The sequence below is a fragment of the Doryrhamphus excisus genome, chromosome 8 (genome assembly GCF_030265055.1).
Source record: "Doryrhamphus excisus isolate RoL2022-K1 chromosome 8, RoL_Dexc_1.0, whole genome shotgun sequence".
NCBI lineage: Eukaryota > Metazoa > Chordata > Actinopteri > Syngnathiformes > Syngnathidae > Doryrhamphus > Doryrhamphus excisus.
In genome coordinates, this window is record NC_080473.1 from 5770907 (window position 1) to 5797664 (window position 26758).

The 26758-nt window shown below is 39.4% G+C and overlaps 1 protein-coding gene across 2 annotated transcripts in view; it reads left to right on the top strand.

The window, feature by feature from the left end:
* Positions 1–405: 405 nt before the first annotated feature.
* ttc12 (tetratricopeptide repeat domain 12) overlaps positions 406–26758 on the top strand; it is a 38739-nt gene continuing 12386 nt past the window's right edge. For both annotated transcript variants that reach the window (XR_009131411.1, XM_058079978.1), the window contains exons 1-21: positions 406–632; positions 981–1135; positions 1603–1624; positions 1877–1954; positions 2056–2177; positions 3645–3704; positions 5842–5913; positions 6513–6573; positions 7657–7845; positions 11184–11253; positions 12902–12990; positions 13645–13813; positions 14374–14463; positions 16915–16978; positions 17057–17191; positions 18236–18328; positions 18471–18539; positions 20245–20346; positions 21253–21352; positions 21512–21740; positions 23142–23215. Coding sequence is in view for 1 of the 2 variants with exons in the window: in XM_058079978.1 (XP_057935961.1) it covers positions 581–632; positions 981–1135; positions 1603–1624; positions 1877–1954; positions 2056–2177; positions 3645–3704; positions 5842–5913; positions 6513–6573; positions 7657–7845; positions 11184–11253; positions 12902–12990; positions 13645–13813; positions 14374–14463; positions 16915–16978; positions 17057–17191; positions 18236–18328; positions 18471–18539; positions 20245–20346; positions 21253–21352; positions 21512–21740; positions 23142–23211 (2091 nt within the window). In the remaining variant the exon portion in view is untranslated. The remainder of the gene's footprint in view (positions 633–980; positions 1136–1602; positions 1625–1876; positions 1955–2055; positions 2178–3644; positions 3705–5841; positions 5914–6512; positions 6574–7656; positions 7846–11183; positions 11254–12901; positions 12991–13644; positions 13814–14373; positions 14464–16914; positions 16979–17056; positions 17192–18235; positions 18329–18470; positions 18540–20244; positions 20347–21252; positions 21353–21511; positions 21741–23141; positions 23216–26758) is intronic.

The following is a 26758-nucleotide window of genomic DNA, read 5'->3' on the forward strand; positions in this document are numbered from 1 at the left end:
CAGAGTTGCTTTGAACGCCTTAAAACACTGGAGGGCAGTGTCGATCTAAAGATGAGAAAAATAAAACAGGTTTACACTTTAATTGATGTTGTCGTTGGTGTTTTGAGACATGCACAGAGGAGGCCACCTATCCCTGACCGCTTCAGGGCAGATTGAAACTTGTAGTTTTATAACAGTGTCAGAACTTTAAAGTCATCATGACGTATGTGATAATTACCTTACAATTGCAATGAAAATTACTCTAAAACAACGCAAATGTCAATAAAATTGGTAATGTAAAAATATAATTTCAATTTTAAAGCATACGGCGTGTCAATCAGGTTAGATTGAGAATTTACAATTGTCTTTGAATGTATCGCGTTACCATGGTAACGCCCCGTGTTGACTTGGCATCGATGCAACACCACTAGCACGCTCAAGACGTCACAAATCAATGGGCGCATCACGTTTAGGCACTCTGGACATGTAAAGAAGATATTTAATCACTTTACCCATAAAAATACGTCCGGGAAAGCTTATCACGTTGAAATAACGCGAAGAGTCCCTGGCCGTTTTGTTTTAGCCAAGTGGAAACAACAACATGGACTCATTTGAAGACTTAGACGTTTTTCTGAAGAATGTAGACAATATAAGTAAGTATTAACCACGATAAGTAGTCAGCTACTAAAAGTTCTCTAGCAGACAGAAATAATATCAAATTCAGCTGGAGCTAGCCTAGCTCAGGGCTGCTGCACATTGGTAGCTTAAGATTGATAAATTGCTTCTTCTAAAATGCACACTTTATGTTGCTATGTTAATCATTGTGACAATATCACTAAGCTTCTTTAATTTTCCTCACAGAATTGTATACATAGACACAGTATGTATTTGAATGTATACTGAGGTATTTATGAGGCTGATGAGTGGGGAGTGTGAGAAAAAAAAAGCACCACGCAGTAAAACAATGATTACAAAACAGCTTGATTTTTTTTCTTCTTCAGGCAATCTTGTGAAGGATCTAAACTCATCTGATGTGGAAGTACAGCAGCGAGCCATCGAGAAAGCCGACTGCCACATTGCAGCCTTGAATGGATCCTGCAGGACAAAAGTCAACAAAACCACAATCAACACAAACGCACCACCCAAGGCGCCACTGGTAAACACATTGTCATGGCTTGAAACAATCAGAAGTTTAGTTGGCTGAATAAAATGTAAACAGCATTTTTTCAAACATAAATATAGGAATTGTCAAGGTCAGATGCCTTTCAACAGAAAGAAAGTTTGTTTCTACCTTCTGTTTGTTAATAATCAGCAGTAGAACGTAGGTATTTATTATGTGTATGCATGTGTTCAAATTTCCCGACAATGCGTAACACACCTCCATGCTCTCCACCTTCCTCCTCCTCCTCATTTGGGATTATAAGCCAAGCTCTTATCAAATGTCCTTATGTTACATTGTCTTAAAATGTCTTTGTAGTGAAATGCATTTGTGGAGAGTTGCATCATCAACGTAAAAGACATATAAATATGTTATTGGGATCGGGCGTTCGTGTTTGTAAAAATGTATAACTACGTCTTTGGTATTGAATGACATTTGCTGACATTTGTTCTCGTGTTTTGCAGACTACACCAACTGAAAGTGCAGGTAAGCCACAATGGAAATGTTGCAATGTATGTGCCTTGTGATGAAATGAAACATATTTTAGCTGGATGTCTGGCCATGGCTTATATTTATATTGCATTCCCGCCTACAGTACATCCTTGTGAGGGTGATGGGAGTGTATAGCATTGGAGAATATGAGCATTTTTTCATTTTTGTTTATGCCACAAGGGTCCTACATGAGAGTGATACAGTACATGCTAATCGAAATGTTTTTTTTTTTCTTTTTATGGCCAGAGGACTTCATGAAGATTATGGAGAGGGATGCGGAAGACAGGAGGAAGAGGAGGATCGCTCAGGAGAAAAAGGCCACTGGTGTGTTGTTGTCCGCCACTTGGAGGTCAACCGTTTGGCGTTGTTTCTGCTCGACAGGCTGTATTTCCTGTTAAATGTTTTATATTTTTCCGTCCCCGCAGCACTAAAGGACAAAGGGAATCGAGCCTATGCCCAAGGAGAGTATGAAACCGCTGTGAATTATTACAGTGAAGGCTTGGCTGAGCTACGCGACATGCAGCAGCTGTATACCAACAGAGCACAAGTAAATATTGTCCAAATATATTGTGCAATGGAAATATTGTTTTAGGATGTCTCACACATTATTATTTAAAATATGGGGTACAGTCGAGCTGTGTTCTTCTGATTTTAGTCATCACACACTGATGTAAACAATGCATCCATCCACGTTCTATACTGCTTGTCCACACTTGGGTCATGGGTATGCTGGAGCCTATCCCAGCGGTCTTCAGGCACGAAGTGGGGTGACTCCTGTGACATTACATTTCTGATGAAGGGATGGGGTTTGTTTCTATTTTATCTGATACAGGTGAAAATCTGCACTTTTGAAACATGCCGTTGCTTAAGCAAATTGTTTGCCCAAAATACAAAATTTATTGATACTTTAATAATATAAAGAAATAATAATATAAATAATAAATAATAATATAAAGAAAACGATTAGTTATCACAGAAAAACCAGCACAACCCTCACCAGCTTGTAGAATTTCTGCAAAGTAGGATTCCCTATTCATAAATCAGATATTTTCATAAAAAAATTTTAACATTAGAGCCCTCTAGACGTGAACTAACACCCCTATATTCACCTTGACACTTGATTTACCCAACATAGTCGACATAGTCGGATAAAATAAGATTCATGATGCAGAAAAAAACACATACATAGACTCACATGTTAGCATTGGGGTTATTTCTTGTTCCTTTTATACTTTTGGTGGTGGCTATGTTCTTGACAATGTAACATTACTGGCACCTAGTGATCTGTGGAAAATATTACATATCATCAACATCTTTAAATGTGCCTTGTGAATGTGTAATATATGTATTTTCATTGAGTCAGCCATTTTTATGCTTGGCAATGATGCTTAATATAGGAAGAAACATGTTATGTAGAATTTGCTCATGTATATTTTAGGACTAATAATAGACTCTATTCAACCACAAAACAGTGATGACTTATTAATTCATATTTTTCAACACCTTGATTGAGTGACGGTGTGAAATTTGAAGTGTGAAGTGACGATGGGATATTGTATGCGTATTTCCCAGGGGGAAAATAGAGGTGTCGCTTTAAGGTGCTATGTTTATCCAAACATTATGCCGTGACACAGCTCCATTTCTCTGATAGTTGGATCAACTGAGTTAGTGCAGGTGTACCCAGGGGCATCACTAGGTCCTGAGGACAGGACCTTATATTTTATATACAATTTGTCAGAGATTAAAAAAAATAATAATAAAAAAAAATCAATAAAAATATAAAATTATTTAGTGGGGGCTTAAGAACATTTTAGGGGGTCTGAAGCCTTTAAAATAGGCCTAATGACGCCACTGGGTGTACCTAATACTGTGGCTAGTGTCATTGGGAAATGTGTAAATAACACTAGATGAGATGCTGTGTAATTTCCTAATCCTGGCTTTCTTATTTTGTGAAGCCAAATGTATTTTGGACTTTCTCAGCGTGTCTGATGTTTGCGTCTGCTGCTGTCCACAGGCTTACATCAAGCTGCAGAGATACAAAGATGCCATCAGTGACTGTGAATGGGCCCTGAGGGTAAGTGTCCAGCTGGATGTTAGGAGGAATCCAGCCATTTGCAGGCTCACTTATCATAATACCGTCCAGGGCGCCATTCTTTGTTTATCCCGAGAGCTTTTGAGGAAATAGATAGAGGACTCACTCGGATGGGTCAACAGAATGAACACTTAGGAGACATACATACTGTAAGTACCACGGACTTGTTGTAAACAAATGCTTTTCTACCGTACCTGAGGCTATTTATCTTATTTATTATGTATTGTAAAACAGTAAAACAGGAACATCATCAAATTAAAAGCACCAAATGAACAGTCACCACCCACCAGTACGAGAGAAGATTATACGTCACTGTTTCTCGCTTTGTACCAGCATTTGGGACCAAATAGGATGTGAAAGAAAAACAGGAAAATACATGATAGTAGACTATCTGAGCAGCATGGGAGGAAGTTAGATGGTGCTTTCATGGACCATCGAACAAAGTGGGACAGGTCGCCAATCACCACAAACATGCAAAACTGTGATATTTTTAACAGTATCTCATTTTTTGTGTTAAAATGACGGCACATATTTCCAAATTTTAAATACAACGTTTTTCCACTTCACTTCAATACCGATACAGGTTACTAGCCAATGTTGATACCGATCTGATATCAGCACGAATCATACGATCTTTTATCTACCAGTATATTGCATGATAGAATGTTAGAAAAGGCTTGATCAACAATAATCAACAAATGTAGGTATGAGAAGAATGGACCAATAAGCCACATTAGTGTAAAGTTTTTAACACAACAGTGAAAGGTGGCTCATGTTTGGCCTGTGACCTAAAGTTGGCTTTAAGCAGACCTGCCAACACATACTCATTTCTTGTACTCGGCATACATTTTGACATTAATTACACCTCCACGTGTTGTTACCTCCTTGGTACGTATTTGCGCTCTCACTTTGAAGTTGCCGTGACAGTCCGCACATAGGTGCAGTGACAAGCTCTTGACAAATCAGAGCGCTCCGTTTATAATTGCCTCCTGCAGCTGCCACTCCTAGCAGGTAGCAATTGCTATTTGGAGTTCACTTCGCAATACTGCATGGAGTCGTAGATTTTGCCAAGGTTGGCAGGTTTGTTTGAGTTTTGGCCCCCTGTGCGATTGAGTCTGACACCCCTGTTAGATTGTCGTCGGAGGCATTGGCTTATCTCTGCTAGCTTCTGGGGTTATATCTTTCTAATGAGACACGCTGAAACAGTCCACTTACAGTGGCCATAAAAAGGACAGGCGTTAGAGGTTCCATTCCCAAGTATTTTATTTCACATGTCTATTATCTGTTGTGTTCCTGTAAATAAAATCAATTCATCTCGCAAGCCTTTCTATTTGTTGCCACGCGTTATTGCCGTCTGCTTCTCAATAAGATTGCAGTGCATCTGGAATGCGACTGCTCGAGTCCTGACTAGAACCAGACAATATGGGCATATCAGTCCAGTACTCGGGTCTCTGCACTGGCTTCCTGCCGCTCAGAAAATCGACTTTAAAACAGCTCTGCTTGTGTACAAGTCCTTTCATGGCCAAAGTACGCCTCTTACACGTTAGAGCCACATAAACCATCTCAGGATCTGAGAAGCTCAGCTAAACTAAACCAAAATCAAGACCAATATCTGGAACAGTATTCCAGAAGATGTGCGACAATCCTCAACTTTGGCAATGTGCAAATCTGAACACTGAATCTGATCTCAAGCTAAAATCGCTTCTATTCAGCTGTGCAGCGCTATGGAAGCACTATGGATTACCTTGTGTACAAGTGGTGCTTTATTGCCTTATGTGCTCTTTATGACCATCAGTCTGTTTTGCACAGTGCACAAATAAGCGCTTCTAAAAAGGCAGCCGATGCCATCTACTGGACGGATGTTTAATGACAAGCCAATCATTCACATTATAATGTAAATGAGTGCCAAATCTTAGGTAGCACCAAAGATGGCACCCAGACCTGTACCAACCTATTTTTATTTGCCTGCCACGATTAAATGAATGTATTGGAAGCCCTGGGAAACTTATGCAAAGATAGTTTTGGTAATATAATGTACTCAAGAGACTCTTTGATATCATGGTTGCAAATTGCATTGTTTTTTTTGTATTCATTGGTTATTTTCTTTTTTCTCAATTAGTGTAATGAAAAATGCACAAAGGCTTACCTTCACATGGGGAAAGCATATCTGGCACTGAAGAACTATAATGATGTAAGTATGATTACCGCTCATTATACCTAATCATGTTTTTTTTTTAATTTTACGCATGGCTTTTGTGCCAGCACAGCTACAGCTTGATGTGCATCTTGGCTAATTCCATTCACTTTCATGATGATACTTCGATGCCTGCGATACAGAAATGACTTAATATGATTTTAAGGCTTATCAGTAAACTGCATCCAGATCAAAGTTGTTTTTCCCCATGTGAAAACTCCTTGGATCTTTGTTATTGGTGGTGGTGGTGGGGGCTCCAGTTCAATCCATATTTCTGAAGCCTATTTATGAAGGCCCTCTTGTAACTGGAGCAGCATGTTAAAACAGAAGCACTTGCTTGAATTATATTACGAGGACGTGAGAGGTGAAAAATGAGTCATACAGGAAAACATTTGCAGTATGTTTTTTCTGCATATTACATGTGTGCAATATGACAGGATTTGATATGGTGGTAAACCGTGGGATCATAATTCAGTCAGTGTAGCTGCACACTGAAAAAGAATAATTGATTTTCAAGGGAACATCAGAGGACAGTGAATCACACCATATAATGACTGAGTGCTAACTGGCCGAGTGCCAACCCCCCTTTTTTGCAGTGTAGAACCTGCTTTGAAAAGATGGCCCAACTTGAACCACAGATGGACAATCTGGCGAAAGGTAAAGCATCAATAAATCCCGGCTATAATAGTGTGAAAAAGTGTTTGCTCCCTTTCTCATTCATTGATTTTTTTGCACATTTGTCACACTTAAATGTTTCAGATTATGAAAGAAATGTAAGTATTAGTCAATGACAACACAACAGAACATAAATTAATGTTTTGAAATGAAACTGATTAAAATCCCTGCATGAAAAATTGATAGCTCCCTGTTAAAATATAATTTAGCTGAGATTCATTGACATCTATCAGTCTGGAAAAGGTTATAAGGGTCTTTTGGTAAAGCTTGAGACTCCAGCAAACCATTATCCACAAATAGTGAAAAGATTATCACTTTTTTTGTTGTGGCTGTTACAGGGAGAACTGTATTGTCAGAATCGCCTTTATTGTCATTGTATTGCATACAACGAAATTTGAGTGCACCTCCATGGGGCATTTTGTAGAAAGTAAAAATAAAAAAATAAGGAAAAAATAAAATTAGGAATAAGAATATAAATATAAAAAGTGGCAGGTGCTTTTCAGAATAAATGTAAATTATAAATTATTTTTTTTTAAATTATATTAGCAGAGCAGGAAGTGAACAAATGTAACAGTTACGGACTGTAAAAGTACCAGTGGAGGGGTAGGATTTAATAAGCTTTGCTTCTTCCTACTCCTTTTGGACATTTGGAACTGTGAACTGATTATGTGATGCATTCAATTGTAATCTGATGCATGTTCAAATGAAATAAAACCATTACCATTACCAAATATATGTACAAAAACAATAACCTATACAGTAAACACAATGTAGAATTGCAGTAACCAAAATGTGGAAATGCAGTAAACAAAGGGTAGTATTGCACATATTGTACCTGAATTTCACTTGAATTAATGAATCTATTTCACATAAGTCCCGTATTGCAAAACAGAAAGTTTTCTAAGGCTTTCTACAGGTAGAACATTTTGTGAAATAGCAACAAAATAACAGGGACAATCAAAAAAACTATATTATCCAATTTTGCAAAGTAAGCCCAATTGTTCAGTAATGTTCCTGTGTAAGGATGACGTGTCTCAGGAGGATATGTTCCTGTTCCAAATCTAGAATACCTTACCAAGGTGGATCTGGATGAGAGAAAGGAGAGCCAGGAAATGAGTGCCATACAAGACTTTGACAACGGGGTGGAGAAGGCCAAGCTGGTGCCTCAACTTCTGGAGAAGCTGTCAAAGCCTGGCCAGATGCTGCTCTACTACTGTGGAATACTGGAGATTCTGTGCCGAGCAGTGGATGACTGTGAGTGTTTTACTTAGGAGTATGCTGTCAACACCAAGCTGTCCTTCGTTTCTTAATCTTTCTATTCTTTTCAAAATGTCCCATTTTAGACCATTTTTCAACATCAATAAATAGGTCTCAGAGGTCACACAGTGCAGTATTGGGGTGGTGTTGGTCAAAAACTCGACTTGAAACGGTTTTTAGTTTGTCCATACCTGTCTCCGACAGAAGGAGTGTCTCCAAGAAGCACAACTCTGCGCTTTGTCCACTTTTTACGTAACACTGCACTTGTCCAATGGAATAGATACCATATATCACATACAGCAATGCAACATTAAGGAGCGACACTAGAAGACAGAAAACACGAGCTCCAGGCTTTATTTATAAGATGTGTAGCAAAGTCTGATTGTTTACAAAGCTGCCTACCGTGAAGTGGTACCGTATTTTCCAGACTGTAACCATGAATTCACACCAGGCGCGTCACGTTGTGCGGGCGTAGCAGCTTTCAAATCGCTTCTATTTTAAATCAGTCTGGCAATTCACACCAGCCGACACACAAGCATCATGTTTTGACTGGGGCTCTCAATTGATTAAAATATTTGATCATGATTAATCATGTTTTTTTTTTTTTTAGGGTTAATCACATTTAATCACAGACAGAAATACATTTTTGTCTATAATAAGTAGGGGAAATCTCTTTGTGGTAAACGATTCACGATTTAAAACGATACAGTCAGCAAGCATATTTTTGTATTATTTTTTTTTTTATTATGAGCATATTAGCTCTTAAACTCGCCCACAAACGTTCAGCAAATACAAAATGTGAGCGAGTGAGACCTCTCACACTGACAAAACATGTCTTTGTTTATTTGTGTCAGCTCAAAATGAGATTTGTTTATTTAGTCAATTTTGTCTTGCAACAAGAGCCATCTGCCAGGGCTTTGAAGCTAACTTTACCAATCTAAATACTCTTTTCTTTCTCCATTTCTGCTCAATATTTGTACCAGTTACCGTTCTTCAATCAAACTTCGGCCGAGGGTCAATCAGGAGGAGCGCACGTTAATCGCGCATAAAAAAAAATGGCTGTTAAAGAAAACTTTCATTTGTGCGTCAACTTTGACAGCCCTAATTATTACAAAACAGAAATTTGAATGTCTCACCTATGTTTATATTTAACATCCTTGGGAATCGACAATAGTAGTACTAGTTACTCAGCTCCCTTACACCTTTGCAAACAATTGTATTTCCTAAAAATTGATAGCGATATGAACAATTTTCAAGGTGTAAACACTTTTAATGCCCTTTCTGGTTAGAAGATACCCAATTGGTAATTTATTTGAACTCATTTATGGCTTCACTGCAGAGGGATTATGTAATAAACAATAAATTATAATAACAAGAACATAACACAAGTGAGGGACAAACAAGTCCAATTTGATTTGATTTGTGTATGGTAGTCTCATTAAAACAGCAGCTGAAATGGAGGAAGCAACATTTAGTGCTTTTTGGTAAGAAGGTAAGGAGGAGCATTATGTGAGGATAGGTGACAGTATTCAACTTTTCACATCGCCATCCCAGCAGCAGTTTAATGAAACATCTGTGATAGCAGGTGTCTACGACATGACCTGAATGACATCCCCGCACACAAGCCGTCACTCTTAGGAAGGAAGAATGAATGGTAATACCTGTCCGTTCACTCTATAAATTTATGACACCCGAGCCTGAGGTCTTGGAGATAGACAGGGGACCTTGGTGGCCATTATTGCTGCTCATATGTGATTCAGGGCAACAACAGCCAGCTTCTGTCAAAAGTGTTTCCATAGTGGAGAAGCTCCATAATGCAACATGACGGGGAGTGTGGTTGTGGAAGACATGTCAAATGTGGTTGAATGAGCGCATTAGTAGGGATGTGCATTTGAGAACCTATTATTTGAGTGAGAATGGGGGGGTGGGGGTGGGGGGCGTAAGAGCCACACTGATACTGTTGGATTCTACTGTGTTAGCTTGAAATATCTCATACCAACGATAACAAAAGGAAAGTACAGTGTAACCTTAGTTAGGGTCATTAATGTGTTCCAGACGTTCAGACTCTAAAAACCAAAATTTTATCGTTTTACAATTATAGTTGTACATGCTGAAAACAATTTGATATGCATATACTGTAAATAAATACAAATAATTAATGTAGGGGATAAATGAATGTGACCTTTATTGGAGACATGATTCTTGATGTGACTGAAAACAGGAAAGTGGTGGTTGATCCCGCTGCAGTAAAAGTAACCTAAAATGTTCATTTATCCCTTTCATTGGTCATTTCCATGCATTTACAGACAATATTATTTGGGGCATCACCAATGCTTGGATGCTTTCAGCACTCAATCCCTTTTGGCAGTACAATAACTGAGGCAGTGACTTTTTTAGGAATCATTTTTTTTGTCAAAACCTGAAACATACACAAACCAGGGCATATGAAAACCTGAGCTGTTGCTTCTAGATCCAAAGTTTGCACTGACTGTAGTAGCATAGGATGGCACTGCATTATCCATAGTACTTTAGCCCTGTCCTAGTCAAACAAAGTAACCAAAATAAGAGAAACAACTCATTGTGATGCAATGCACTGCAATACCATAATCATAAACAACAAAAAAGTGGTTTGTCATCAGCCTAAAAACGTTCTCTCTTCTATTAAAAGAAGCCATTTCAAGGACCTTGGGGCTGTAGTTTCTCCTCATCAAGCTGCCCCCCTCCCTGCCACCACCCTTGGTGTGACCCAACAATTGACTTTGAAAGTCTGCGTAACTCTTTTATAGCCTTCCACGTTGCAGTTTGTATGTAATCTATCACTATCCTTTCCTCTCATGGGTATATATATATTTTTTGTTGTTGATAATTGTCAGACACATGATAATAATGACACAATTACACACAACACCGACAAGGATCATAGATTATATTTTCGAAGGACATCGCCGCTGCATTGTAGTACATTTCCCTTTGCACCGGCTTCCATTTCTTATCCAGCTTCTTTCTTTCTTCGTTTAGATGACTGCTGAGTGATGTAATACCTGTCTCACAGTGCCATTCAGTAGAAAAGGGCAAGACTTATATAACTCAACACTGAATGCATCTCAGCAGGGTTGACATTACACCATTAAAAATACTGGCTTACTTCTCTTTCAGCCTACTGTGTAATGTATCTAACTGTTTATGAGGAATTGGTCCCCACTTCCCTCGCTCATCCTTTGCTGTAAACGTACAGGTCAACTTAGAAGTGTGAGCTTTCTCCCAAAACAAGGATGCGTCCTTGTTTTGGATCTCCCTCTGTCGTTTAATGATGCTCACTCCTTTCACCGAAACAGGCACTGGCCAGACGCTTTTCAGGCTGCACAATGGCTTCAACGCCATCGACAGCAACGGCACCGTGAGGAGGTAAGCAGATCAGAAGGGGAGGTGGCTGTCAGCTCTCAGCGGAGCTCTGACAGATGGAGCTGAAGATAGGCACAGTCGTAGACAATGATGGCCCAAAGTAGGGAGCATTCTCCCCGGCCGGCTTGACTCTGCTCTTGTTGTGTGACAAAGAGGACAAGATTATGATCAGCAGATAATAAGTAAAGGACCAGAGGGTTTTTTTTTTTTGTCCGAGAAAGAGCAGACGTTGGCTGTCACATCAATATGGTTATAATTAACTTCTCGCATCCTCAATCTTTGTTACCTCTGCCATTTTCAATGTGTGAACAGAGCTAGCGATTGGTAAAAATAGATTTACAGTAGATCCCCCCCAGTTAGTCATGATTCGACATTTATGGATTTTTCCTCAGATTTTTTTCAATTGGTAATTATGAATAAAATAACATGTGATAGAAAAGTACAGTACAGCATACACGTACGATGTAACAATGTGGCAGTAGTGCAAGATGGCCGCTAAAGCATCATCCGCACAGGCTTCTACAGTCAACTCGTTATCATTCGGCTTCAAAACGTGAAACGAGGTGAACACGGTTTCTATGTTATTGTAAACTATTTGTTGGGAGAAACGCTGTTACTGTTTTCCAGTAATGGGTTATAAAATGAATTACTATTTAAAACGTTAAAACACCGTTACCGACAGTGATATGTGTCCCGTTACGAGGCTCTCCCAAGACGAGATGGCAGCATTCATTTAAAGAAATGTACAATTACTGGACAAACTAAGTTTTTGATTTAACAGAGTCACAAAACAATACAGATTTGTTGGGAAATGTTAGTCCCACAAATTGAATGCAAACAATATAACCAAATAATAATGCAATATTTTCTTTAATATGTCATCTTTCACACTGTTAAGTTGTGGAACTGAAGTTTATTTTCATAGGCAATTCATATTGTCTAATGTTTGCAGCATTTCTGTACAATGAAAGTACAATGAAAAATTTGTACTGTCAAACATTTGCAGCATTTCTCGAAATGCTGGCTTTTCAACTGTATTTATTTTGTGATACCTTTCTGTGTTTCAATTGTATTTAGGTTGCCGACCAAACGTCTCCGTGCATGTTGACTGTTGGTACGAAGTCTCATGTTCATAACCATTTTCGGTAAATTTCGGCATATTCATATTGGTGGTGTCACCTTGCTCATTAACTCATGAACTGCCAGTCCTTTTTAGAGGAGAAAGCTCCATACTGCCAGAGTTTTGGGGCATTTACAAGACCCACGGAATATTGAGTTTTGGGACTACATAAGCATTGGAACTATGTAAAGAAACTTTAGTCTATTCTTTCATCAGAAAAAAAATGTGTGTTTCTAGCCTTTTTGGTCTTTATAAATTGGCAGTACAACATAGTAGAGTGGTTTGAGCCTAAGACCAGAAAACATGGGCTTTTAAAAACAAGGAAAATGCTGACTGACGTCCATATTTTTTGTTCTTCTATGAACCAAGAAAAAACCCCAGAAAAAAATATTAATGACAAAATAACTATATTCATTCACAGATTTAGAACATCAGAAAACATAACACAAATAATCATCTATTTGCAGAGGTGTGCATTATTTCTAGACGAACAACGGCGTCAGAAAAAGTATTTTTATTTTTCATCCACAGTTGCCTGTTGCAGGAAACAAAGGACCCGTGCAGCCAGGACTTGTGTGTATCTGTTCTTAAAGTTTGGGGAATCATTTGCAAAGGAAATGGTATGTAGATAATACACACTGTTAATACACACTGCACACATTGTGTTTTATATTTTGCCCTTGCAGGACTCTGCTGCTGTCTATGAAGGAAACAAAAAATGCTCCACTTTTCTGCCATTTTCACTTGTACTTATAGCAGGGGTGTTCCAACTTGCAGCCCTTGGCTGTTTTTTTTATTCGACCGCAGTACATTCTAAAAATATAACAACAAAACAAAAAATGGAAAAATCATCCGTAATTTTGCTGTACTATGCTGATTATCCTCATGAGGGTCGCAGGATATACAAGGGGTCAGCCTATCCCAGCTGATTTTGGGCGAGAGGCGGGATACGCCCTGAACTGGTGGCCAGCCAATCACAGGGCACATATAGACAAACAACCATTCACACTCACATTCATACCTATGGACAATTTGGAGTCGCCAATTAACCTAGCATGTTTTTGGAATGTGGGAGGAAACCGGAGTCCCCGGAGAAAACCCACACAGGGAGAACATGCAAACTCCACATAGAGATGCCAGTGGGTGGAATCGAACTCAGGTCTCCTAGCTGTGTGGCTTTATATAACTTTTTTCTTTGTTAAATATCAAAGTGGCCATTGCTGGGCTCCGTGTTGTGTCATTCTTGCTGTTTAACTCTTTCTGTATTTTTTTAGAGGAAAACCAGAAGACGTTGATGACACGTCCGGCGTTTAAAGAGTTTCTTGTTCCCTTGGTCTCATCCAATCACGCCGCAATACAGAAGGGATGCTTGGACTTGTGCCATTTGTTCTCACAGACGGAGCATGGCAGACGTCTACTCACTGACAACTTGGATGTCCCCCTGTAAGACATTTTGTTGTTGTTGGATGCAAATGTAGCTGTTCAGTCCTCCCAGTTCATCAAGCGTTTTTATTATTGTGTATCGCCACAATACTGATATAACTTAGCGTAGCCAATGTACAGTGTAATGTCACAATACAACTGTTGTATAACTGTTGTCATGACCAAAGTTCTAATGTAATTGTTGAAGGTCTATTATCATGCTTAATAGTAGCACTATGCACTATTAATGTTTTCAAATTATGATTTAGAAACAATGGATGCTAACTGAAAAAGTTATGGTACCACCTCCAATTGTTGCTTTAATATCAGCCAAATACTCCTTTCCACCTATAGCATGATATCTTGGGATTGCTATGATACACTGTGATGTATTAACCTGAGTTATAATCCCCACTTTATTTTTATCTTTGGTATTTCACACAGTTTCTGAGGGACTGCATTTTCAAGTTAATAAGGTGTCATTTGCCCAAATGCTTTATCATTGTTCCTTTCTCCGTTCTTTTTTTTAACTTGTTCTCATCTGTCCTTTCTCTCTCTCCACTCTTAATCTGGATCTAAAGGTTAACGAGCAGCCTCATGGCGTGCATCTCCAGGCCAGAGCCGCGATGGGACGGGCTTCTCATTTTGCAGAACTTGGCGTCGGATAAGAGGTATGAGTGCCTAACTACAAACACGACTCTGCTCACATCCTACATAATGCTTCTTTTTTTTGTGAGCAAGGAAATAGGCTGGCCTATGGGTCAGAGTGGCCAGCCTATTATACCTCCATGTTTCATATCTGTATTAAAAGCACTTTAGAATCCAGCTTTGTCTAGGAAAGGATCTCAGAGAAATGGAAACGCTAGCATCTATAATAAATCAATGCACTTCTCTCTTGAAAGTAAAAGGCCGTTTTTAAGCTGTTCCTCTTTCCGAGGCCTCGTGAAAACTGACGTGAAAGGACAACTGGGGCTCTTGAACACAGCGGGAAATAAGTCGACGTGTCGGGCACTGAAATGGAGTGATCAATTTTCCACTCTTCTGTTGCTCAGGAGAGCAAATTCAGTCAATGTCAGGCATCCTTTTTTGTCTTTCATTCACATTCAGTTGTCACAGTAAGTCAAAATATTAATGTTAATATTATATTAAAACTCGGCAAACACTATTTTTTTTAAACAATACTGACAACTTTCTGCTTCTTATGACCGATACCCATAACTTATTCTATTCCTTTTTTTTAAACTTTAGATTTAACTGTAATGTGTGCACACCTTGAAGTAAGAGACCTGCAGATTTGTCCTAACCAAATATAACATTACTATTCTTCTACAAAACATCAAAGTAATCTTGTGATAACATTTTAAATGGTATCGGATTTATCGTCATGTTGTCTTAATTCCATAAATAGTGCACCCCTAATTAACATGTTAACCATTGTATGCATACATTGTATGCATTGTATGCATACACACATTATTATTAGTATTTTTGACATGCATCTTGTATTATTATTAGACTCGTTTTTCAAAGTGTGGAACTTTTCAAAGTGAGCCTCGTCTCAGAGGCCATACTGCTGGGACCACCCATTCTCCCATAGTCCTTTGAATAAGATGCATATGTTGTTTTCTGTACACCATGGACAGTTTACACAACGTTGCAACTAAAAATCAATGCTAGGACGTGAGAAAAATATATTTCCCTTGATTTTTCTCAAGCTTCTCCAGGGGAATCTTGCTTCAAACGTACAGTGCATCACATTATTATTAAGGTACGCCTAATGAAGTATCCGGTAAGTACTGTATATGTCCACAAATAATCACTGAACTTCATGTTTTCATTAATGTTTGGATGTCACGTGTAGTCTTCAGAGGCAACCGGTAATTTGAGAATTGGGGAAAGGTTTCCTAATTGGTGAGGCTTGTTGCACTGACAGCATTTATGCTTATGAAAAGGGAAATGGGAGTGAGACAAGAAAAACAAGCATTTAACTGAAATGGGCTGCTCATCTGCTGATTAAAAGTTACATGGACCCAAATATTCCAATTGCATTTGGTTTATTTGCTCAAAGGGAAAGAATGTAACCTTTGTATACACCTCATTCCGAAAGAAAAGTGCCAATCCAAATGAATATATAATGGGATTCACGAGGGTGGAATATTCCTTTCCCCAATCCGATTGAGGTATCTTGTACCCGCTCAAATGTAAAGTTGTCAGGGTACGTTCTTCTTTGTGGTGTTTTTCTTCTTCTGTTGTTTATTGGCGGTTGGCAAGCAGCTTTCGTGTGCATTAGCGCCACCTGTGGTGCGCAACAGAATCTAAACACTCCTATACTTTATTCACAAGTCCAGTTTTATTAAAAAATAAAATATCTATCTATGTCCCGAGTTGAATTATAAAATATTAGCAAGATTTAATTAGATCTTTTCCTGTTTAAGTTCTTTCAACGCATGCTCAGATATGACGTAACACGCAGCTCCAGATGTTCTTCAGTTTTAAAAATGGAGGTGAGCAATCGGCACTGGACTGCTGCGGAAAGTTTGTTTTTGATCCGAACTCATTTCAAGACTGGACAAAGGAAAAACTGGCAATCCGGAGTTATTCCAACAAGTGAAGGGGAAGTCGGGGAAGTCGGTATCACGTGATGTTGATGTTTACGTTTTACTGCACATGCCCCACTGACTATTCTGATTATAGCGCCACATGTAGACTGGAGATTGGAATATTCCTTTCCATGGATACCATTGTTTTTGGTAAGGTCATTCGGAAAGATTCCATTCGGAAAGAGGAAAACTCCTCATGTAAACGTGGCTACTGTCATGATCTCTTGATGACAAAGGCAAAAAAAGCTTTCACTCTTTAAACACAGTCGGATTGTTGAGCTGCATAAGCAAGGCCTAACACAGGGCGCCATCGCTGCTGGGGTCGGACGAAGTCACAGTCATTTGAAACTTCTTAAAAGATCCTGAATTTTAAGGAACAAAAAGTCAACTGGAAGACCCCCAAAGAGTGTAAAGTTATGCGCACGCTCAGCCAAACTCAATCACATGTTCATTGTTCACGAACACACCGTATGTAGCAGCAAGCACAGCACGTCCTTACTTGTATGTTATCGTATCTTGCAGATTCTGCTTCCAGCTCAGGAATGGCCAGATGGACTCGGTCGTTGTTCCATTCGCAGCAATCATAGTAAGATGATCACAAATGTTGACTTGGACGCAATTCTGCGATTGTGCATGTGTATTGTGTTCATTGTTGACGTTTCAGAGCAATATTGGCGAGTCCAATCAACATGTCCTGCCCATGCTGATATCAGCGGTTGGCAGTCTGATGGGAGACGACGTCATCCGTCACGCTCTTGCTCACCATGCAGAGTGTTGGAAGGCCTTCCTGCATGCCATTGTCAGTACGATCATTTCAGTACACATTATTTTGAACTTTATTTAACAGCCAGCAAGTATCAGAACAGTTACCGAAACCGTAAGAAGGTCAAATAGTGGTAGCGCTTCTGTCCTGTCGCCGCTCAACATCTACAAAATAGCTACATAACCCCGATGAGGTCAGCTGAGCCTAGTCAACCTTTTGTTGGTGCCTTCACGTCCATGCAAAGGCACGTGATCGTATGGAACTATATGCCATGGCACCAATGGCACCAGTTTACCTTTTAAAGATAGACCCTATATGCACGGTATTAGCTTGTCCCCTAATACGTCCCTCAAAAATCCTCCAGGAGCTCCTCTCAGCTTATTTTGGAGTTCATGTCCCATGGATTAACCTACATACAATATGTGTGTGTGTGTGTGGTGTTTTATGGCCCGTAATTTAGTGTTGTGTCAAAATGATGGACCTCTGTTTACACAACTGGTTGATGGCCGCAATACATGAGGTCGAGACCTACACAATCCTGGAGAACATTTGGTTTTGTAAGCCATCAGACACCACATGGTCTTTGATTTTAGATTCCGTTGAGTTATGTCATCATTAACGAGCTCGGTAGTGGCCCACTATTTCAATAGGCTATGAGGAAAATTGAAAATTCTGATAGACCCTAGGCCAGGTTAGATATACACATTACATCATTCTTCCTGCATCTAAAAGATCTACATAAGGGATATTGGTATCAAAATAAATGAGTCCTATAAATGTGAAAATGTAAATGTAGGTGAAATTCCAAGTCATTTACCAAATGAATGTTCCCACATTCCCACAGACACCAAAGAACATTAAATGTTTTGTGACCCATCTATCTTCTTCTTCATCAACAACAGAAAATAGGAACATTAATTGGACCAAAAATCTTCATCTAAGTTCCATTTAGCAAATTTCCAGTTTATTCCTGGTAATTTGCTGGAAAACGTCTGACTTCTAAGTGTTCCATTTGATTTTGCAAGCCTCTGCTCTTCTTTTTGCAAATGAACATCTGTGTGAACCGTCCTTGACTTGCAGAAGCAGTGCATGGCCCGCAGCTATAAGGAGATCCTTTACCCGCTGCTTGGGTTGATCATCAACCTTTCGGCTGTGACCTCACCTGTCATTCAGGTAAATCAGATACTATATGTAACCCCCCCCTTTTGAGAGGCACTTAATATCCTGAATAATGGAAGCATATTTCTGTTTCTGTTCATATATTAAGAGGGAAGATGCTTGTAAGATGCAGTCTTTTTTTGCCATGTCGTCATAGGAACATGCAGTCTTGCTGTGTGGATGTTGCCTGGACCTGCTAAAGGATGACGACGGAGGCGTTGTAACTGTGAGTGATTCTTTTTATAGCACTAAACACTAAAATACACACGAGTTAAATTGGACCCGAGTCCCCAAAAGTTTTTTTTTTTTTTAGTTTTACCAAAGTTAGTGGCCACAATCTCAATATTCCAGGGATCCTCTGTACTATATAGTATGTCATTGCATTTGACAAACTCTTTGTTCCAGGTGTCATTGTCACTGCTAATGGCTATTAAAGCAGTGCTGCTCTGCCTAAGCACGACCGTTAAGAGGCCCACACGCCACCCGTCTGGCTCGTCACTCACTTTTAGTGCCTCATGTCAGCATCCCTTTTTGTCAAACTTGTACTCTGCTCTTGTGCTATCTTCCGTTGCTGATTTGCATTGTTGGGTTTAGTTAAGGATCTGGGTTTTCAAACCTCCTTCCTCGTCAAACCTCCTACCATGACCCTGGCGATGCCTGGTAGTGGCTTTCTTACAGATTTCCAATCTACTGCACTTCATTTATGATACCAATGAGCTCAAAAATGAGATGTTTATTGGTGATTTATTTGAATTGTTTTTTGAAGTGAAACATTGAGTGTTAAAACCTCCAAAATATAAAACATTCCCATGCATTTTAATCCAGCCAGCCGGTTTCTCTTGCATGTGGGTGGTCGGAGCCAATATCAGCCGTCAGACACCAAAACTTGATAAGAATTGGATATTGCGGTATCATACACGGATCATTGAGAAGAAGTCAACTTCCCTCCTTTTATCAAACAGTCAGCAAGCTAATTCTGTTGAGAGAAGAAAGAAAGATGAGGAGTACCGTGCAAAACCATGCAGCACCAAAAGTGTTTTTTTTTCGACACCCCAAAAAATAAATCTCAAGAACGTTTCAGTGTGGACAGGGTCTTCTATTCTGAAATTGTTGGTCTTGCTTAAAATTGCACAAATTTGGTTGTGCAAACCAAAAAGGTTCCCGACCCCTGCCCAAGTTTATGGGCTAATTGAACAAGATGTTAGCATTGCAGCTCACATACGTACCTATGCAAGTGTTAACAGCGTTTTGTGTCCGCTTCTGCCACGCCTTTGTTACATCGATATGTGATATCTTACAGCAGTGGCTACCAACCTTAGTGACTTTGAGACCAAGATGTCTGGTCTCGGACCCGAACCTGTGTAACCCCCAACGTCGTGGACAAGCGATGGGCTGTGTCACAACAATCAGTCCTAACGAACAGCGTTTTACAGTTTGGGAAAGACCTTACAAATGCTTGTTTGTGGACAAACATGCTGCGAACTAGTCGAATGTGTTCCAGCCAACATATTTTATTCCATTTTCACAACCGGCTCCTGGTTCAAAGAGCCTTTCTCATATTCTTGATTTTCTTTTCTCATTTTTGTGGCCTTTCAAAGGACCATTATTATTGCATGAGCAATACAAAGAGCATTTCCCCCAAACTCTCACCACCATCTCAACACCGGTTTTGCTTCACCATTACAGCCTATTGATTTTATGTCCGAAAGCAGCTGGTGTCTTTTTTCCCATTTGTAACCTTTTTCCGTACTACTCAGTCCTCCTGACAGAGGCCATTTTCTTTGAATGCTCTCTCTTGAATAGCTTTTTCTCCGCCAACACAGGAATTATTTGTTGATATACTCAACTGTCTGAAGCACTTGTTTCCTTTTGCTTATTCTCGAAACAGACAATTGTCTCGCAAATCCCAACCTTTCTCTTTGTCCTCCCAGAGAGCTATGGGTGTGTTGAGCAGCGTCCTCCCTCAGTCCTCCGAGGCTGTTAATCATGTTATTCAGCGACAAGTGGTGAAGACGGTGCGGCGGCTCCTAAAGGTACTTGACTGTACACACACCCAGGTTCGGTTTATTGTATACTGCAACAAATTCCAGATATCTCAATGTGAATATCTGCCTATGCTGATACTATTCCGGTAGCAGAGTTTTGTTTGCTTTAACATTAATGCTATCATTATAGTTCATTTCATTCAACAAAACAAGTACGATATGTATGAATGTATGCATGTTTGTCCCAAAAGCCAAAGTATAAGGCCAGAAAAGGAGAACAGGAAATCCCGTTAACAGGAAAGTGTTAATCATTTTGTGTTTTGAGCTGGGCGATATAGCCTACAATCCATATTGTAATCTTCTCATAGCCACTCCCATTTCTCCTTTTTGCATTTTAAGCTCCAGATCCAACAGTACAAAATGTAAATTATTGCGATTGTTCAGCTGGTCTTAAAAATGTCATCAGGAGTGTATTACTCTTCATAATAACGTCATTAATCACTTTTGCTTCATACGGGACCTTTAAAACATAGGTTGTGTTTACCATTTATTGGATAAATCAATAAATATTTTCTTAAGACGTTGCCGCCTGATAAATTATGCTACTTCCCCATTCCTTCTGGTTTTCATGATCCAGTATTTAATCCAGTTTTAGTGAAAGTTACGGGAATTTTTTCTTGGCTTCATGCCGCCCGATAATTGGGCCCAATTACTCACAATTACACTCAATTACTTCCTACGTCTCGGCTGAAAGAACACATACGACACGTTGCATGTGGTGACATTTTTGCAGGGTGATCTCATTCATATCACGGCTTTATTGTGTATTTACTCCTAGATCTGCACTGACTTGAGTGTTCTTACGCCCTTGGGAACACTTTTATGACGTTCAAAAACACCTCGTCTCTCAATATTTGTCGAACATAATCTTGTTTTTTTTGTACCGTTTGCCAGCGAACAGACCTGACTGCCACTAAGTACGCCATAAAGATTCTGACGGTGTGCACGGCTGCCAGCCACTCGGCCCGGGAGGAGCTGGTGAAGTCTGACAGAAGTAAGACATGATTGACAGGCTCCTATTACGTTTCACATGAATGCATTCAGCTTGACCTAATATGCAAAAGACATATTTTTCTTCATGTTCACGAATGACTCATCATATATTTCAACATGCATTCTGTTCCATTTGTGTTCCGTTTATCGTCCGCCACAGCACTATTTGTTCTCCGTCAATTACTGAGCTCCGGCAGTGATGAGATGGTGTCAGGAAATGCAGCCCTGTGCCTGGCCCATTGCCTCGAGTTGAAAGATATTGCCAGCAACCTGCTGGGCACTGATATCGTACTTCAGCTGCTTCGGCACGCTGCAGGAGATGCTAAGAGGACAGCTGTGCAGCAAAATGCAGCCATTGCTCTGGGGAAGCTGTGTCAATCGGAGCCCAGGTGCCCTCTCACCGCATCTTTAGAACACATGTTGATGAGGAAAGGCTAGAAAATGGTCTGAAACAACACACTTGACGGAAGTAACAAAATTAGGTTTTTATAGAGAAGCTGGCCACACAATGCAATTCCTTTTAGTGTGGCACATTTTCCGCATCATAGAAAATGCATGGACTTGTTTGTAGGCTATTATGGATACCATATATACATAAGTATTATAAATGATATAATTCTATAAACATTACTATTTATCTAATGTAAACATAGTTATGAATATAAATAATATAAATATTAATATTTACATATGCATATTTCATATTTATATAATATATTATATATTATGTAATATAGAATATTTATATAATATACAGATGTTTAAAATGTACGTATGTACCGTATATTCTGGACTATAAGTCGCTCCAGAGTCGCACAAGGCCAAAAATGCATAATTAGGTAAAAAAAAAGTCGCACTGGAGTCTAAGTCGCATTTTTTGCGGGTAATTTATTTTATGACCAAAACAGACATTACGTCCTCTTGGAAGGCAATTTCTAACAACAAAAGAATAGAGAACAGGCTGAATAGGTGTAAGATATGCTAACACAATACTATTCAGCTACACAAAAAATAAACATGAACAGAAAAGGTGTCCAGTGTTTATGTAACATAAACAGTTTTTTCATTTATAAGTCGCTCTGGAGTATAAGTCGCAGGAACAGCCAACTTATGAAAAAAGTGCGACTTATAGTCCGGAAAATACGGTATATGTAAGTAATTATTATATCAATTATGTCATTACATAACAATTAAATAACAATGACTAATATTAATTCATGATGTATAGCCGTGCTAGATAGATGTGTGTTTAACTAAATTTACAGAATAAACAACAGGGTGAATTAGTCATTAATGACTCATTCTTAACTCCTGTTTCCATGCCAGTGTCATGAACATCACAATGCTGCCCAGAGGAGTTGTGCCACAGCACAGTCCTGCGTGGATGCAACTCCACTTCCCATAGAATAGTTCAGACCGACTCAACAGCGCCTCTGCTGGTTGAAGACAAGTGGTGGAGTTTTTGCTTCTGATGCCACACAATTGACCAAATCATTAACTGTGTATTATGACCAGCTTATCACATGTTCTGACACAGTTTCACAGGCTGGATGAGCAACTGCGGCTTCTTTTAGTTTCATTGTCAACGGATTGTGTTTGAGTTTGTGTAATCTGCCAATTGGGAAGTAGGAAAGAAAGTACAAGGCGGCTGTTAGATGCCTTAGAGTATTTATAAAACATAGAAGGATATATTTAGTAGATTAGCCTCCTCATCTCCAGTTCTTCTCCTTGCTAATTAGACCAAATGTTGGCTAAAATGATGACTTTTAATCTTTTTTCTATATCGTCAGACATGTGAGAAGACTTCGAGATCTCCACGGCTTTGAGATCCTGCACTCCTGTATGAAGCTCATCAAATAATCACGTAAGAAGATATTTCTCCAACCACATATCGCCACATTTCATAAACATTCCCGATGCCCTTGACTGACCTTGTTTCTCGAGTGGATATTACTAATTAGCATGAAGACGCCGCAACGGTGGTGCCACTTCACACAGTCTTAACCATATTAACATGATTAATCATTTCCAATGTCTTACCCATCATGATGTAAGTAATTGTGTTGAATTTGGTTACATAAATCAAGGTAGAGGTTTGTCCTGAATACTTCAACAATATGGCAATTGTTCCATTCTGAATGAGTAATACTGGCTAAGCTACATCAACACATGCATAATATTAGTGAAAGTGTACAACATGGGAGAGGAAAATAATACAGTCTAATACAATAGGTACTATATATATAACAAAGTGGGAGTTTTTAAATGAAACTTTTTATTATTATATCTATGGATGTTCCCATCAAGGTGTTATGCTGCCGATACTGATTCCGATAACCCATGAGTGAAATCGGCCGATAACGATACCAAAAATGTCACTTAAAGTGCTACATAGTGTCTCCTCGCAAACACTATTCCACCCTACTGTATGTTTGTGGTGTTCTTTAATATTCTGCAGGTGTTTACTGTATTGGGCGGCACGGTGGTCTAGGGGTTAGCGCGCAGACCTCACAGCTAGGAGACCAGGGTTCAATCCCAGGGCTCGGGGATCTCTGTGTGGAGTTTGCATGTTCTCCCCGTGCATGCGTGGGTTTTCTCCGGGTACTCCGGTTTCCTCCCACATTCCAAAAAACATGCTAGGTTAATTGGCGACTCCAAATTGTTCATAGGTATGAATGTGAGTGTGAATGGTTGTTTGTCTATATGTGCCCTGTGATTGGCTGGCGACCAGTCTAGGGTGTACCCCGCCTTACGCCCGAAGACAGCTGGGATAGGCTCCAGCACCCCCTGCGACCCTCGTGAGGAAAAGCGGTAGAAAATGAATGAATGAATGAATTTACTGTATTCACAGCTCGGTCCAGTGAATTTGATCAATTATTGATTCCTTTGCTTTTTTTTTTTTTTTTGCACATACTTTTTTATTTTCAAGTGGTGCCATTGGATAGAAAAATGATCTTAGATTAAACAAACTAAAAAGGGATTCCTTAGGTCAGAGCTCTACTTTGTGTTTGCCTGCTGAACCAACCCACTTGGGGTTGACCATAGACCTCTGAGGGCAAAATATTTGCACCCACTATTTGGATGTGTCCAACTGCTATATGGATAAATATTGTCTGTTTTCACCACCCATGACGAGGAAACATTGTAAGACATTTATTTATTAGCTACCATTTATTTAAAAATGTTTATCTTGTTAGATTGTTCAACTAATCAAAATAACACAGTAGGGCTGCGTTTGCATGTTGGCCATACAGTCAGGAGATCTGGAATTACTTTTGTTTATTTAGCCATTTTTGTGCTTGAAAATGCTTCACTTGGCCAAAAGAAATATTGTATTTTCCGGACTATAAGTCACACTTTACCTATGGACAATTTGGAGTCACCAATTAATCTAGCATGTTTTTGGAATGTGGGAGGAAACCGGAGTACCCGGAGAAAACCCACGCATGCACGTGGAGAACATGCAAACTCCACACGGACATGGCTGAGGGTGGGTGGTCAAGTAGTTTGTAAAATAAATTACCCGCAAAAAATGCGACTTATACTCCAGTGCGACTTATGTATGTTTTTTTCTACCTAATTATGCATTTTTGGCCTTGTGCGATTTATACTCCGGAGCGACTTATAGTCCAGTACGGTATATTACACTGCCTTAAATATGCATATTTTTATTTCGACTAATACTGCATATTCAAGCACGAAATATCATGGAATTGTAAAGTCCAATGTGGCGAGGAACAATGCTGCTTTTGTGTTTGTTGTGACAGTAACTTCTTAGTGCCAACTATAGAGAGGCAATATTAAATATACCGTGTTGCACTCTATATATATATTTGTTCTTTTATGCATGAGGGAATTCTGATGCAAATAAGAGAACTTTGTACCACCCCCTTCTTTGAGCAGCAAAGAGGAATCTCAGGGGGCTGATTATGTTGCAGTTTCAGCCGCATTTTCCCTCAAACACTTAGACAGCTTTCATGCTTGCTAAGCCAAGTCTTTTTTCACTTTTAGAGCTGCATGTTTCAGCTAGAGTGCTTCTGTGTGTGTGACAATTTGTGTCCGTTTATCCAGAAACAACCTTTGCAATCTCAGAGGCTGGCTGACAATCTCGTCTTCCCAGCCACACCAAACTCATCCAATCATGCCTTCATTGACCTTGAACCTTCCCAAGCTCATTTACTTAGGCGCGGGGTCAGGGGCCAGAGAGGTTTTTCAATCATGGAGCCACGAACTTTCAAAGTCGTTGGATGCCTTTTCCCTTTAAAGAGACGCAACAAGTAAGGGAAGATTGATGATTTCATGCTTGGTGCTCATAAACAGTCTCTAGGGACACAAATTGCTGCTACTACATTATTGAAACACCAGTTTTGCATGATAGGGGACCTTTAATGCCGTGTACCCCACCTCTTCCCCAAAGTCAACTGGAATAGGCTCCAGCATCAGCATACTCCTGTGGACCTGGTGAAGATAAACAATAGAAAATGATGGAGGGACGGGACCTTTAACAAATATTTCAATGTCTTTCTATGTCTGCTGGGATACTTTATTGTTCCACTCAGTGTATGTTTCATACGTGTATGCCCTAAATGGTGTACAATGCACGTGATACCAGGTAGGAATAGGCAAGTGATAGGAATAAATGATGCTCCAGAGAGCCAAAGGAAGGCTTAATAAAGGGTTGTTGAGAAAACAAAGGATAAAGGATATGTGTGTGTGTGTGTGTGTGTGTGTGTGGAAATCAGACATAACAAACCAGTAAAATCAGAGAAATGGTGATTCCAAAAAGCCTCATTACTCTGGATAATTGGATCCCAGAATCAGATCAGGAACAACTAAAGCATGTGACTGCACAGCAAAGATCTTTATGAAATTAGCAATGCATGCTTGTTGACCTTTACAATGGTAATAGTTTAGTTCCAACAAGCTTTACCAAGTTACAATTCAACACAATATTTCATCCTCCAATGCATCCCACTGCACAGCTTGTACATTGTCTTCTAGATTACAAATGCAATGGATTCAAATATAGCTTGCTTTTGTATACATTATCATATTTAATTGCTTGTACACGACCGCTCAAAAGTTTGTGATCACTTGCAATTTTTTTTCCAAAGAAAAACACATTTTCATGCATTTCACAAAACATGTTGCCATTTCACAAACATTTTTATCCATTTCACAAACAATTAAAATGAATCAGATGATTTCCAAAGAACATTTTTGCATAGAGGCCTACTATCAACAACTGTCAGTCCTCTGCATCAATCTCCTGGTATGGCTGCTAATCCAAGTTCATGATTTTATAAGGCTAATAGATTATTGGAAAACCCATCTAAAAAACTAAAACTAAAATCTCATACCATGCTGTTAACTACTCCCTTCAGAGAGCAGCACAAACTGGGTCTAA